General features: G+C 41.2%; 1 protein-coding gene across 3 annotated transcripts in view; it reads left to right on the top strand.

The window, feature by feature from the left end:
- PIEZO2 (piezo type mechanosensitive ion channel component 2) overlaps positions 1–16,509 on the top strand; it is a 1,161,909-nt gene that overhangs the window by 522,273 nt on the left and 623,127 nt on the right. For all 3 annotated transcript variants that reach the window (XM_085607342.1, XM_085607341.1, XM_085607340.1), the window contains exon 5: positions 2,336–2,498. In XM_085607342.1, coding sequence (XP_085463468.1) covers positions 2,336–2,498 — 163 coding nt within the window. The remainder of the gene's footprint in view (positions 1–2,335; positions 2,499–16,509) is intronic.

Raw genomic sequence — 16,509 nt, 5'->3', positions numbered from 1 at the left:
AGATATCAAAGTCAGTGTGCACCTTGTAAGAACAGCACATTGTCTTTGACCATTATCTTGAGCTATCTGTCAAAGAATGCGAGAGAATCAGACGAATGTCTACAAGTGGAACAGTTGACCTCGCCTTCGTCAAATAGTCGACACCTATACCTGTGCAACTTGATAAATTCTGGTCACCAACATCAAACAAGATGAAGTGGGAGATGTTAACTCACCAAAACAGTGCTGGTGCTTCAGTGAACACTGAATTTCCTATTATTCCAAGTGGAATGATTTTCAATGAGGAGTGGGTGCCTGCAGGGATATATTCAAAATGTACAGGCCATATTGTTCAAGAACTTAACAGCAAATTGGAGGAAACTGACCTTCATGTTGTGCCACATGTTGAGTGGGCTGTTTGAAATATTCCAATCAAGTCATTGTACTGTCAAATGACACAGTTACTATTGTGCTCCTTAGATTTGTTGCACTGTTCGTAAAAATCAAGGATTGTCAGAGTTATGGATACGTTATGGAACAGACAAGAAAAGACACTTAATCCCACTTCATATTCTGTGCAAGAAACCTGACCGAGAGTTGCCGAGTGTTCTGTTCAAGGCACATACTCTTATGGGTGATTACACTATAAGCAAAATTGGAACAAAGCTTGGAGGTTTAACAGTTGAACCTGTGAAGTTTCTAAAAGGATCTGCTGAGACAGAAGAAGACTGTGACTTTAAAGACGTAGAAAAATACCTTGTGCATGTGTGGAAAATGAGTTCTGACTGTCACACATTTTACGATCCTCTGTACAGTGAGTTCAAGATATCAGTCCCACTTAGTGACCTTCTACCAGCATCATATTTTGTGCATGAACACATTAAAGGAGCGTTCTACTAGATCAGAAGATGTGCAAATGTTTTGGATCATGCATATGTAGCGAAATATCTGTGTGAATTTAGTTAGGAAGATATTGATGAGGTGCTAAAACCTATGACATTTCTAAAGCCTCCACCCACAGAACTTACATGTAAATGTACTTGCAAAACCTGTGCTACAAAAAGATGTCCCTGTAGATATGCTCTTCTCAAATGTTCAACATTCTGCAAATATACCACAAGTAATTGCTGAAACAAATAAATAAAGTGAACAATGAAAATGTGTCTAAAACAGGAGTGCTAAGCATTATTTTGTTTTCATATTCAGATCATCAACATTGCTTGGTGTATACATAAAAGGATTAAAAACCATTATTATTTGTTTCACTTCTATATATGTCTCCTCTTCCTCTATTATAGCCACCACTTTGGAAAATAGTTAAAGGGTTGCTCTGAGGCTAGTTGACCGCCATAACCTATGTTTTGACACCAAAATTAAGTATATAGGTCTCATGGTTCCTGAAATATGACATCATCACTGCAACACACCCGCCATTTTCAAAAATGTCATCTAGAAACGTTTGGCCCAGATCAGTAATGTCTACCCAAGCTAAATTACTTCTCTAATGTTCCAAAAACACCATTAGAAATGAAAATCTCTGGACAACATTTTTTTATGGAGATATATCAGGGGGCAATTATAGTCCATGCCATGTGCTAAGCACGTGGATATGGCTCCAAACCATGGCCTTGTTGCACTATGTGCAACTTATATATTAAACACATGTTTTACCCTTGCCTTGTGTCTGTGATGCATTATTATTTTCGTCACACAGAGCATGGCCTTCGGTTATACCCTCATGCAGTTCATAGAGCCATGCCCTTTGTGACCTATAAGCAGTGAAATACTAGAAAATGTGTTACATGCCCCTTCTCTAAATAGTGTATACAGGCCATTTATGGGTTGCCCTTTGCAAACCATGTTCTATGAAGCTTTAGTTGAAAAGACATTATGGTTGTAATACAAAACTCCAAAACTTGAACACCTCTAAAATTCACTGATTATGGTGAGCAATGGAACCGTAATGTCTCCCCTAATGTAATGTCTGTGAAGCTATCCTTTCTGCCTCATCAATGTTCTTCATGAATGTTTTAAAAAACAAGTCAGATTAATTTAACATAAGTATTTTTAGATTGATAAGGTGAGAACTCTGTATGCAGAACTGTTAACTGAAAGCACAGTTACTTAACTTATTACCCTAGACTCTACCTTCGACACATGAACTTGAGGTGTGACCCACGTCACCATAAAGTGTACTTTGAAAGTATTACCTCTCATTGATATCCCACTTATTCCCATTACACAGTGAAATAATGCGATGTAACATTGGAGGCTACTGCACAACAAGTCTTTACAATGGAACACATGGCTCATCACATTTGCATTAACAATAGCACACTATTTCTTGTCTTTTCAGCATGAAGGGTGTAGATGCTGGCAATGGACTACGGATGTTTGTACCAGACATTGGGATGTTCATTGCTAGTCTGGCCACCTGGCTCGTTTGCAGAAACCTCGTTCAGAAGCCACTCACAGAAGAAGCCGCACAGTATAACTCTCAGTTTGAGAACGAAGAGATGGTATGTACTTGTACATGAGTGTATAATGAAGAATGTGTTACCTTGAACCACTTTATAGCATACACATATATTTAATGTTCACTCTGAACTACCTTGTGAGACTAACAGCTTTTTAATGAAAATAATTACCTCTTTCCGAGTCCCATGAAATAGAGGAAGCAGACTCCGATTCAACAAAGGAGACAGGACCCGCTCAATGTAATTTGATGGTGGTTTTAATGATTGCATGATTTACATGTCACCACTGGTCATTTTTAAGTGCAGTATGTAGTTATAAGCTTGTGGTTTAAGAAATGTGCAAAACAATCACAAACGGTCATGTGAAGCAAAAGACGTAGTATTCACGGGTGACATTAGTTACCTGTAAACAATAGGGCAGTGGTAGGAAAATACAATGTAATGTTGTCCGACAATCATTAAACACCTGGGGCCATATTTGGCTTTACGTCGCCTTTGCACCGCACAGCGGGGTGCAAAAGCAATGCAACCCTTAAGATGCGAGGCCCACTTGCATGGACTTAAGTGGCTTGATAAATACAGAGTAATGGAACGCAACACAGATCGCTGTGTTGCATTACTCTGCCCCAGGACAGCTTTCCATGAGGGGTTCATGGGTGTTCCCATGCAAAACCAATGGATTTTGATGCATTCCCAGATTTACCATAAGTTGCAGACCTGGAAATGTGCCAAAGCTACTGCGCTTCCCCAGGTGAGGCGTAACAAGGAGCAATATGTTTATTTCTCTCTTTTTTTTCTCTGCAGCACACATAGAAATGGGAAAAAGCCTCAGGAGATTGTTTTTGTGCAGGAAAGTGTCCTTCCTGCACAAAAACAATCCTGCTAACAATGCAGGCAGCCTTGCACCATGGTGCAAGAGTGTCTGTATTGGTGCTAGGTAGCACATTGTGTGCCAGCACTGAGAAAAGGCAGGAATGCACTGTACAATGTTAAGTATGGCCCATTCCTGCCCTTTCCCTATCACACAGCGCAGCAAGGTGACTTGCTGCGCTACACTGTGTGATACAATGACAAATATTCCCCCTGGTTTTCACCTTTAGTAGACTAAAGTGCTGATCCTCACTTGGAGGAAAGAAGGGTACGTTTGACCTCAGCACAACTACTGTTTCAGCGTGGATTGGAATTCCAGATTTTGCCGTAAAAACTGTGTATGCAATTGTTCCACGACAAATTGTGGCGAGACAAATGTGCTGAAATTTACTGGAGAAGAAATGCTGGAAACTCAGACACATGAGGAGTTTGGTGCGTTAAACACTGATGCAGTACGTGTACCGCATTTTCTGATTATAGATTCAGAATATAAATTATTTATCACACCTGGTAAATGCTGCACCCCAGTCCATCAGTATTTACAGGACCATGTAAATGAACATTTTGGAGAAACTAGACAGGCTTTTTATAGCTACATAGTGGTTCATAATTAAAATGTTATATCGTTGATGTCCATCTTGTATTAGGTTTGGTTGTGTCGTGTGAATGCTGCTTAGTTGCAGCTCTTGAAACATTTAAAAAACTACTGTTTCTACCCACTTGCATATGGCCAATATATCATGTAATATGTAACTATAACTAATACAAGCTATAGAGTCATCGTGTTTAGATTTTGTTGCCTTTTGAAGTTTGAAAAGTTCTTCACCATGGCTAACTGTGTCAGTTTGTTATTTGCACTTCCTCAACCTTCTTTGACCTAGCCTCAGCATAGATACTACAGTGATATTTCTAAGAACCTCAGCAAACTCAGGGATCTATATTTTATGGCTTAGAAAATTGTGCTCACTGTTGAAATAAATACATCCCAGTCCAGAGGTCAATTTACACACATAGGCATGATGCCATATATTCAGTAAGGATCGGCAAAGCGCATACTTTTCTGTAATGTAATTACCTGGAAACTATAGCAAAATTATGTGAAATGATGTGTAATTAGGGTAAGAGCGTAATCCAACATTTACCGCATTTCTCTTAGCGCAAAATACACCCTTGCATCCAAAATGGACCTGAGGATGCAATTTGCACTATAAAAATAGCGCTAAATGCTCCATAACATGAACAATAGCAGCCAGCAGCTGCTTGCATTTGCTAAGTTTGTTGTTCCTGTATACCCGCTGTAGGATTTTTGTGCCTAATTACTCAAAATTATGCGACTGGGTGTAATTGAGTACTTTTCAGTCATTTTGCATAAAAAAATAACTTGAAATTACTCTGATTACTCCAGCATAATTAAAATTTCTCCCAGGTCTAACATTCATAATCTTTCTTGATCACTTACTTAATTCATTTTCCCTGTTTCAAAGATGAGTGAAATTTCTTAGTCCAAACATCAATCTGAATGCTCACATGTGTGATTTTATAATTTTACAGTTGAGTAAGATATCACAATTCAAGTGGCCTGTTAATATGGTACAGTAATACTGCTCACAATATTACTCTTACCGAGCAGTATTGCCATACCAGTACTAGACCTTTTGTAAATTTTGGCATCTGAAATAGGGAATAGCATGCAGGAAACTGTGTTACTCTACCGATTTCTGCATTTCTTCCCCGAATTTTGGCTTGCTTTCAGGCAGATTTTCATCTGCTGTTTGCAGGTTTGCAGGTGGATATGGGCCTCGAAGTGTCAGGCCCATTAGGCCCATTTCGGCTGAAAGAGGAGTTTTAGCTCAAAAATGGGGTCTCACCCAATTGTAACGGGGCCCTCACATGGCAAAGCCTAAATGATTTGAAGGTAGTTTCCTTCGGGTAAAAAGAAGAAGTATCTGGAGATTTAATATACATCTAATTTAAATGCATATTTTAAGTTTGAATGTTTCAAAACATTTTAACCTCTAAATGCTGCAGAAGCAAAATGTGAATGAAACTTCAGCAGAACATTGAATGGAGAGATCTGTATATATTTACATATTGTGATTTTATTTAAATAACCTGTTAAGACAGCTGAAGCTGCCTCAGAGCCAGACATAAATATGGCAACTGAACTGACAAGAAACAATTAAAACGACATGGGAAAAATATCACGACAATTATTTGTCTTTACATATATTGTGGATCATGCTAAATAATCATTTTTGAGTCATTTCCGAAAAGATTGGAAAGTCTGCACAGTAACAGTTATGAGTGCACTTGGTTGTGGTGACCTAAGCTGCATCACAAAGCTTTTCATCAGAAAAAAAACACATTTTACTAGATCATAGTACGTGGTGTTTTCCACTAGAAAAAATAAAGCTGACTTTACATTGTTTCTGCTGCTTGCTCAATAGTGATTATTTCGGAATAACTCTACTTTATGTTTTTTTAAATGTGAAATATTGTTTTCCATTCCTTCAGCTGCAGAGAGCACACAAAGTCTAAAATTAGTTTGTCCTATTTTCCCATGGTGCAACATATTTATGTAACTAGGAGAAAAAGTAATGCAATGTGGTTGTGTTCCATTTTTCACCACTATACACTTTTGCCGAATATTGTAATTAAATCTGGCAAACTTATTTGGGTCTAGGGGTTTAAGGTTATGAAGACTGAAAGAGCTTGTGCATTTATTCTTGAAAGTACGTTGTGAGGGTGTATGATACCTGTAAGTAAATATTACGGTATGAGTAAATCAGATTGCGTCACATATCAAGTTTAATTGGCCGCACACTGCTCGTCACACCAGCAAGTTGCCCCAAGGAACTGTGGTCGATGTAGTAGCGACGGCGAGTACGCCTATGCTACGATGTGTATGAAAAAGTATGTGTCGCATTAGCCATCCCTGGACACGTGTTTCGAGGTAGTTGCCTCTCGTCAGCAGGGAGCAGGTAAGTGTAAAGGGGTGCCACGTGGACTGCCAAAAATTAAAAACAGGTAGAGTACCTCTCATGGCGCGCAGGTGCTGGTCCAAGACTCGTCAGTCCGCTGGCTCAGGGGAGCCGTAATATATTAAGTTTAATTGGCCGCACACTGCTCGTCACACCAGCAAGTTGCCCCAAGGAACTGTGGTCGATGTAGTAGCGACGGCGAGTACGCCTATGCTACGATGTGTATGAAAAAGTATGTGTCGCATTAGCCATCCCTGGACACGTGTTTCGAGGTAGTTGCCTCTCGTCAGCAGGGAGCAGGTAAGTGTAATGGGGTGCCGCGTGGACTGCCAAAAATTAAAAACAGGTAGAGTACCTCTCATGGCGTGCAGGTGCTGGTCCAAGACTCGTCAGTCCGCTGGCTCAGGGGAGCCGTAATATATCAAGTTTAATTGGCCGCACACTGCTCGTCACACCAGCAAGTTGCCCCAAGGAACTGTGGTCGATGTAGTAGCGACGGCGAGTACGCCTATGCTACGATGTGTATGAAAAAGTATGTGTCGCATTAGCCATCCCTGGACACGTGTTTCGAGGTAGTTGCCTCTCGTCAGCAGGGAGCAGGTAAGTGTAAAGGGGTGCCGCGTGGACTGCCAAAAATTAAAAACAGGTAGAGTACCTCTCATGGCGCGCAGGTGCTGGTCCAAGACTCGTCAGTCCGCTGGCTCAGGGGAGCCGTAATATATCAAGTTTAATTGGCCGCACACTGCTCGTCACACCAGCAAGTTGCCCCAAGGAACTGTGGTCGATGTAGTAGCGACGGCGAGTACGCCTATGCTACGATGTGTATGAAAAAGTATGTGTCGCATTAGCCATCCCTGGACACGTGTTTCGAGGTAGTTGCCTCACATATTAGATTTAGGTATTTAGTCGAATATTCTATTGTTGATCAAGTCTTTGTCTGCAGATGGTTAGGAAGCTGAAAAGTCTTTTTTCTAGCTGACCTTTCAAAGTTCTATAATACGTTTTAGCCTCTGTAGCCCTATGTTATGCCTGACTACTGACTGATTTAACTGTCTAGATAATCTCAGGTCATCAACATGGATTTAGAGTCCACCCCTTAAGCCATGGATTTCATATGTTGTCATGGTTGCCTTTGTTTGGCCGGGTTGTCTATCAAGGCCATGGAATTTTAGTATGATTTCATTGTCCCATTAGTGTTCCTAGATCGAGCAGCAGCAGTGTTCTCTTTTCCTTCTTCTCTTTCATCTTTTCTCTTCCTTCTTCCCTCTGTCTTCTTCTGGTCTTCATCTGTCTTCAGCTCCAGGCACCCCAAGGCAGGGGGATCCGACTCAGCAGCAGGCAGGTAAGTAGACAAACACATCACCTGCTCGCTGACCCCTCCTTTTATTTGGCTCAGCGGTCAATGCTGGGTCAATAAAAGGAAGGCTTGCATTCTTTGAATTTCACTGGCACTTTTGTAAAGTGCAGGCTGTTTATAAAACTGCTGATTTTGCAAATAATTTTCAGCAAAGGGGCTCTTCTTCCAGTTCCATATTGTTTTGTCGCAAGATGGGTTTTTGTAATGGGATTATGGGACAGCTGGGGACAAAGTCACTAAACTCTTCCAAAAACTTGCCTTTACAGAAAGACAGGATTCCTGGCTTTGGCAATGTTTAATTTATGCCTTTTACTTTATTGGCAAACCATTCGAAATTGAAGCTACATAGCCAGAAAATGCAAAGTGACACTGTCATTTCAGTTTGTAAATTGCAGATGTGACGTGGATGGATAGTATTCAGCAGAAGGCAAATATATGAGTTTTGGCCAACGGTCAGTGTAGTGCCCAGTAAAAGCTGATGTTTTTGTTCATTCCCCTTCTTTCATAAATCCACCCAATTCACTAAGGGCAATAAAAAAAAAAGGTATGAACTCTGCACGCTATTAAACAATAGTACAAAAGGCAATGATCCAAATCTACATACACATAACTTCATGCATAATATCGAGGATAACCAAATGAACAGTCATCCGGGGACAGTGTTTGGCATTTTATCAATGTCCGGTTTCTCACGCGCTCTTTCTAAGCCAATGAGCATTTCACTGCTGCATGGGTTCCTGTTCCACAGCAGGGCTTGGATGTGATGACCCAACACTGCAGGTCTATGATTCTCTGGTCTGTTATTGGCAATTGCAATGTCGCTTGCACTGCATGCCTTTTTTCTAGTCAGTCATCATCTTCAATTCATTTAGTGAAATTTATTGTATGTTACGAGCTAACAACCACATATTATGCCTTTATTATGATAACTATTTCAAACATCTGTAGATTGTGATTTTGTAAATCTTACCAGTGTGGTTAATTCTCTTTTTCCGGAATGGTTAACAACTGTAACCCAGACTACAGAATCAGGACCTTGCACCTCGCCATCTTGAACAAATTAGAGAGTTTGCAGGGCTCAATTTCTGATACACGAGTTTGCCATCTGTAGTGAATCATAAAAAATTTTCCTTCGGATTACTGCTTCAGTGGATTCTGTGAAGGTAATGACTCGTTTTATTCTTTAGCGCCACACCACCACACCTTTTGATTGGAGCTTGTAGAGTGCCACATTTTCTAGCCCAGTTCACCTGCTTAACATTTTTTAAGGTCCATTAAAATAAGCCCTCTAGCCATGGTGTACCCACGTGGTTCCATGTATGTGAAATAATGAGTTGGACTGCAGTCTGGACTCTGGCAGACCTGTGCAGTGTATGACTCATTGATAATTAAAGCAGGCTGTTTTCTTTCATTCACAGTCATTTGCTGATTAAATGCTGTATTTTTCAAAACGGTTCATTGATTTTTCCATACTTTCAGAAGTGTTTGTAGTGATATTTTAACAAGGATCAGCAGCATTGTCTGTTAATGCATAGGCGTGGACATTGTCTGCAAATGCGCATGTAATGCCCATGACAAGAGGGTACATTTTAACCATGTCTGTGTCTGCAGATAACATCATTAAGCACATGGCTAGTTAACAGCTATGCATTGAAATGTAGACTTTAGATACCCTTTTTTCTGCTAGCCCCGTATGGTCCTCATTTATTATTTTATTTACAGAGTTTGATAAAGTGCTACAGTGTCACCTAGAAGTCATTTCGAGGCAGTGGAGCAGCATAATTAATAATAGAACAGTAGAGGTAGTTGATGTCGAGCCGGATAAGTAAAGCGTAACAGGTGGTTATCCAGTGTTCTTCGGACGCTGCCCTTTGTGTATGTGCTTAGTTGAAGACAACCTGAAGAAAAACATTTCCCGGTGTTTTTTTTTTAAGTAGGCTGATTGGTTACTGCACTAAGAAAAGGAAGTCATGTTTTCCCTCATTTTTTCCCTGTACTCCCAGGGCTTTACTGCTGCGTTTTAGCTGTTTGAATGCTCTTTGTTGAAACAGGTTGGAATTGTGTGATAAAAAATTACACACTTGTGAATAATGTTAATGAAGTCTTCCCTAGGAGCCATCACAGTCAATTATGACCTATAATTGACAGGCTCACAATGTTGTGTCATTTTTCCATAAATGATATGTTTCTGAATTCACGTGCATATTATAAACCTGATTGTAGCTTAAAGTTGAGTAGCACTAAATTGTGTAATAGTTGCATAGCAACTGTGCTGAGGACCGGCAGATGTGGCGCTTGAAGTGCTGCCTAAAAAGTTATTATTATTATTATGATGCATGGGATTCTGTAATCCCTGTATAAACGGCTGTCACGCTTTTGTTTACAAACGGCGAGTCGCTGATTATAAAAAAAGGACGTCAGAACTCAACTATTATAAGGTTATTACAGTTGAGTTCTGACATCACAGTACCTGCTGCCAGAAGAAGCAGCTGAGGTTAAAAGCAGATCAGGTCATAGAACATGATTAAATCAGCTGTTTAAAGCAACAAATGGAACATTGCCTTTCTTTCTTCAGCTCTATTTTAATAGCTTGCAATATACATTTTTTGCACTCCTTAGATAGAGAAAAGCTAGAGTCTTTCTGCATGCTTCTACACATTTTGAACTATTGCAGTTTTTTTTTAAACTGACTTGTATTGAACTGTTTTCAATATGTTTGCAACAAATGTATCCCAACTTGTGAACAGAGGATACAGACAAACTCCACAGCAAATTGTTCAGCAAATGTTTATTTTAGAGTGTGCAGAGTGACTGTCTACGCGTTTCAACTGCTCACAGCAGCCTTGATCATGACAGAAAGCTCATTTTTTTTGAGAACTTATATAGTGGTAAATACAAGTGATAAACATAAACAAAAGGTGCAATGGACATAGAAAACATATCCAATTCAAAGTGTGCACATACATTGGCATAAACTATGTTAAATACTTGCTGTGTTTACAGGGAGGAATATTATAAATATTAACATCTCCATAGCAATGCATTTGAGAAATTCAATATTTAAATTTAAGAAACTCAAATGGATACAACAAAAATATTTTGTTCTAATTAAAAAAAAAAAATGACCTACACATTGTCCCTTGTTTTAGTGGTACTATATTTCATATTTGTTAATCATAATGCTATCAATAGTTCAAATATTCAGTGTTTAAACCACAGTTGGTTCAAGATCCTCAATACCATGAACAAGGGGCCTGGGACTATTCACAAACCTCCCAACCTCATATACATTTAATTTTCAAAAGAAATTTTGGGCAAGTGCCCCATGTACACCATGGGGCCGATTAGGATCCTGGAAAAACCCGGTACAAACCGTGGGTTGGAGCTTTTTCTCCGTCCGACTCGTACCGGGTTGTAAAACTTTACAAACATGCAATTACGATTCGTACGGAAACACCATTTCCGTACGAATCGGAAAAAAGACCAACCGACAGAAAAATACATACAAATGTGATCCGGGACACCGCGGACGTGACGTCCGGACGGAGTTAGGCATGTTTTTACGTACCAGCAATTACGATTCGCACCGACTGCAGTCCGGATGGGAAAATTTTTACGGCACCTAAAAAGTGCCGGAAAAGCTAAGTACGCAGCGATGCGAGCTGATTAGGGGGCCCGGTACGCGCCGTACCCCCCCTGCCCCCCGTATGTTCGCGCCGTACCCCCAGCCCCCCCGCGGATGGGCACGCCATACCCCCCAGCCCCCCGTATGTACGGAGCGTACCCCCCAGCCCCCCGTATGTACGGAGCGTACCCCCATCCCCCGTAGGTACGGAGCATACCCCGCACCCCCCCACCCCCGTATGTACGGAGCGTACCCCCGTACCCCCCAGCCCCCCATATGTACGGAGCGTACCCCCACCCCCGTATGTACGGAGCGTACCCCCGTACCCCCCAGCCCCCCATATGTACGGAGCGTACCCCCACCCCCGTATGTACAGAGCGTACCCCCGTACCCCCCAGCCCCCCGTATGTACAAAGCGTACCCCCAACCCCGTATGTACGCGCTGGGGGTCCGCACCGTACATATGGGGGTGGGGGTACACTCCGTACATACGGGGGGCTGGGGGGTACGGGGGTACGCTCCGTACATACGGGGGACTGGGGGGTACGCTCCGTACATACGGGGGGCTGGGGGGGTACGGCGCGCCCATCCGTGGGGGGGCTGGGGGTACGGCGCGAACATACGAGGGGCGGGGGGGGTACGGCGCGTACCGGGCACTTGTTTGGACATCTCCATGGTTGCTATGGGAGTTCGCTCCGGACGGTCTTTTTTCCATACGGTTGTACAATCGGACGGATGGGACGGATCGTACTTGCGCATTTGGACTTCAGTTTTCCCATTTGTACGTAAAAATGTCCGGGGACGTGTCGGAGACTTTTCCCGACCCGAGGACGTGTGGGGGAATTTTCCCAATGCGATTTGTATGGACTTTTTCCCATACGAATCGTACTTGGCAGTTTGTACGGCGCTTTTACCATTTGTACGGAAAAAAGTCCAGATTCAATTCGGTTGGTGAAATTTTTTCCAGGATCCTAATCGGCACTCATGTAGTGTATCTATTTCACATATCAGAAAGTGCACTAGTGTGAAATTAATCCAAAACAACAAAAGTATTTACATATTTTTTTCTCAAAGACAGGTGTGTAATTCTTCATCTATATTAAGACCCACCGGTTCATTGCTGTCTAGTTCTAAAATGAACCAGGTTTCAAGTTTTCACAGTTCTTTTTCCCTGTCCCCTCCTCTTTTCTTTTTAGGTATTTGTGCCACACAGCTATATCTCAGGGCTGTGGGATCAATATGATGGATTTTTTCAAAATGGCCGGCAGCAGGGTAACTACGATGTTTGTGTATGATGGCACGGATATGCTGTAATATTCTTTTGTGTGCCGGCAATGTGGTGCTACCCACATAGATTTTCTTGCAGGGACACAAATGAATATATACAACATAATCTGATTTGCATGTCAGATTGCCCCTTATTTTGATGGCTTTGTTGAAAGGTGTTTCTATGCAAGTTCGATTCTCACCGTTCCTACATACTTTACACTTAAACCACTTTCTTAAGCTATCATATTTCATCAACCAGGTTTGGGTCTAACTTTTCTTTCAAAATCACTTTTGACTAGATAGTCTCTCATCGCCTTTGACTTCATATAGGTGATCATAGGGCATCTAGGGATTAGTGAGCCTATGATTGGGTCTTCTCTCAGAAGATGCCAATGTTGTGACATGATCTGATGCACCTTTTGGTCTTCCCAGTTGAATGTGGTTATAAACCTGGGTATATCTGTGGTGTTCATTCTTTTCATGCTGGTTTTAGTAGGATCAATCAGTGCTTTTTCCCTGTTTATGCATCTGGTTCTTTTGCAGGCTGTGTTTAGGATATTATCAGAATATCCTCTTTGCTTGAACCTTTTAAGCATTTCATTTTCTGTAGCAGTATAAGATTCAAGGCTGCTACAGATTCTTTTGGCTCTGTATAATTCCCCAATGGGAATGCTTCATACTTCTGATGAGTGGTGCTGGGTGAAAACTATTGGCATGGAGTATTGTGTTGCAGCAGTGGGCTTTCTGAACACTGAGGTTTCCAAACCATTGTGTCCAACCGTGATGCGGACATCCAGAAAGTCCACTGTGGTGGAGCTGCATTGTTCCCCAGTTCTACTTGTGTTAAAAAAAAAACCATGTAGTTTGACAATCAACTTTTTTTCCAATGTTTTGCTCTATTGATTATATCAAAAGCAGTAGATAAGTCACTACATAGATGGTTTCAGGACACAGTCTTCCATTATTAGGTTTAATTAAAAGCACTCATCAACAGTTGAGTGGTTTCCTCTGAAACCCAACTGGACTTTTAGAAGGATATCTTCTTTTTCAACCCACACTTCTAGGGCTTATATCAGATGTTTTGTATACATTTTACTTGGAATGTCCAGTAGTGTTATCATTCTGTAATGCTTAGGTATTTCTTGTGATCCTTTTTAAAAGATTGGGACATGAGTACTATCCTGCCAGGAATCTAGTATTCTTTCCCCGCAAGCTACATTAAGAATGAGAGGGGTTAGGACTCATGCCTGGAGGTCGGGTTCTGATTTTAATATATCTGCTGACTGCCCATTGGGGCCTTGGGCATGAGAACTCTTTAAGTTCTTTATTACAGCTGCCACCTCTTTTATTGAGGGTATTAGATTCTTCTTGACCCTACTTGAATTTATGTTTCCCCTGACAGTTAGCCAGGTATCTCTGCAATTCATTTGTTTTGTTACTTTTGTTTTTATGACCATTAAGGTCTGTAATATATTTAACCCACTGTTCTATGTCTTCTAGACAGGCCTCAAATTTCTTTCTGCCCCCTAGTGCTTCCACTCTTCCACTACGAAGGGCTGTAATGACTTCCGTCCACAAACTATTCTTCTCTTTCCAATCAACCTTTCTTATTTCCCATCTGAAATCTCTCCAATACATCTTAATCAGCTTATTTCTAGCTACAGAATTAGGTTTATATGTCTCCCTTATTTAATTATTCAAAGCTGTCTTAGCTTTTAATTTTTCTCCCTCAGACCACGATTTGGCCTTTGTCTTTTTGTTAGTATTTCTAGGCATAAATGGCAGTTGGCAGATATCAGTTATCAAATTCTTATATTTCGGCATTGTTTTATTAGCTGACTTCTGCAGTATAGAGCATTTGTTTTACTTTGTTCTTAATTTTCAATGTCTATATAACACTTTGGCCATTCTTACACTAAATATGGCTTGAGTTCCACCAGAGATCTCTTTCTCTTTTTTTAATATAGTTCTTTATTGAGGATTCAAGTGACATTATATCATGGTTCGCAGTATAATAGTCGCCCAACATCAGACCGACAGCGGTCACATCCATATATTGGGCAATAAAATCAGGCATTCTTACTACATTCTTACTACCTTCAACACAATGGTGGACCGTATCCATATGATCTGGTCAGGCAGTACTCCGACTAGAATATATTAGGTGTTGGCAATTGAAAGCCCCCACAGAAATAGAATCAATGCAACTTCAAATATAAATATAAAAAAATCCCCCCTCCCCAACTCCCTCTCCCCTAAGCTTCCATTAAAACAATCGGTATGCAATATTTATTTAAGGACTTCTTTGCTGTGAAACCGCTGACACATGTTCCCAACGTGCATTGAGTGTTTAAATCCGTAACCATTGTCCCCGGTGAGTTGTACAATTGAGACGTCCCTCTAACCTGCATGGACTGGGTCTCCATGGCGAACTGGCCATCCTCCTCAGGCTCCAAGAGCGCCTGGGCCTTTTTGGCCCAGGAGAGCAGGATATTGGCCACCTTGGCATCCCTACGTGTTTTCCTTATATGTGTCTCCTCTGCTGCTGCCCAGTCTAAAAAGTCTCTTTCCAAAGCCTCCCTTGTAGGGAGTTTCACCCCCAGCTAGCTTATAGCTATGTGTCTCTTAGCCACTATGAGGCCTAGCATTGTGAATCTTCCACTCAGCTTCAAGTTAGGGTTGTGAAGTAGTAGTCTGAGCAAGCACTGATATACTGTATATGGAACACGCAGTCAAGTGTTAATAAAAGAAGCCGATGATCTACCAGCCAATTCCCCTTTGACCAAATCACTAAGTAAACAGAACTTCTACAGAGATATTATTGCATAATCAATCAGGCAGGAAATTCTGTCATTGTCCAATGTAAGCTTACTCGGTTGATCACCTTTACATCTTCGATGAATAGCTATCAAACAGAATTAATTTAATATATTCACCATTTTACTCTCTTCAGAATCACTAGTTTTATTTATTAGTGATTGAGTCGGATTATTTAAACTCACCTCCCTTTCTGCTTGAAGTTCATCATGCAGATCAGGATCAGAGATTTGTGCACAGAAATAACCAAATAGCAACATTGTGCACTGTGGATATGTTACATATATCTTATCCTAAAGGAGTGCCATTTGCTGGACTTGATTATCATGACGCTTATTCAGCTGAAAATATGTATTTATAATAATAACATCATGAGCTCCACTGGGCTTATGAGGGATCTCCCGATTAACAATTGTTAATAGGACTGTTAAAAAGTCTTTAAATTCTTTACAAATCCTCCTAGACTCTCTATCCCTCTTCATGGATACTGATGTTAGGATACCACCAGATATCCTACCATATTGCCCTTTGACAGCATTAACAGTATAGGTAATAAAATTATTCATCATAAAATCATGACTCTCAAGTTTCCTGTAAGGTAACAACAGTAATGTCAATTTTCTTATTTATTTACTTCAGTTTTATATAGCGCTGGCTAGACCCGGAGGTATCAGAGCGCTTTACATGAGGAGAGTTACATAAGTTAAAAGTTACACATTGTTACAGAAGGTACATCAATTACAAGTTAGATCCGTTGGTTCATGGCGTGTAGAAGGGTAAGGGGGTAATGTAAAAGGGTGACGGGAGGGAGATTAAGCAGAGAATTGGCAAAAGGAAAAACAAAGCAGGCAGGGGGAGAGAGATTCAGGGGAGAGAGGAAAGGAATAGGGGAGGCAAGCAAAGAATGAAGGAGGGAAGAGGTGGGGGAGGGGATAGGAGACACAGCGAGGAGACAAGGAAGTAACTGTGTCTGATGTCCGGCTGGTTGGGAGCCGGCTCCCCGCGTTAAAGGGCTCATTCCTAGTCTTCCATTTTGTGTGATTCCCTTGTCGCGGTGGACTCCCGTAGCGGGGTCGCTGAGACTCCGGGACATAGATGCTGGATCCCTCCCCAACAAGGGGAGAGGAGTGCTGT

This window comes from Triturus cristatus, chromosome 5_2 (assembly GCF_964204655.1).
Source record: "Triturus cristatus chromosome 5_2, aTriCri1.1, whole genome shotgun sequence".
Taxonomy (NCBI): Eukaryota; Metazoa; Chordata; class Amphibia; order Caudata; family Salamandridae; genus Triturus; species Triturus cristatus.
This window is presented reverse-complemented; position numbering and strand designations above follow the sequence as displayed.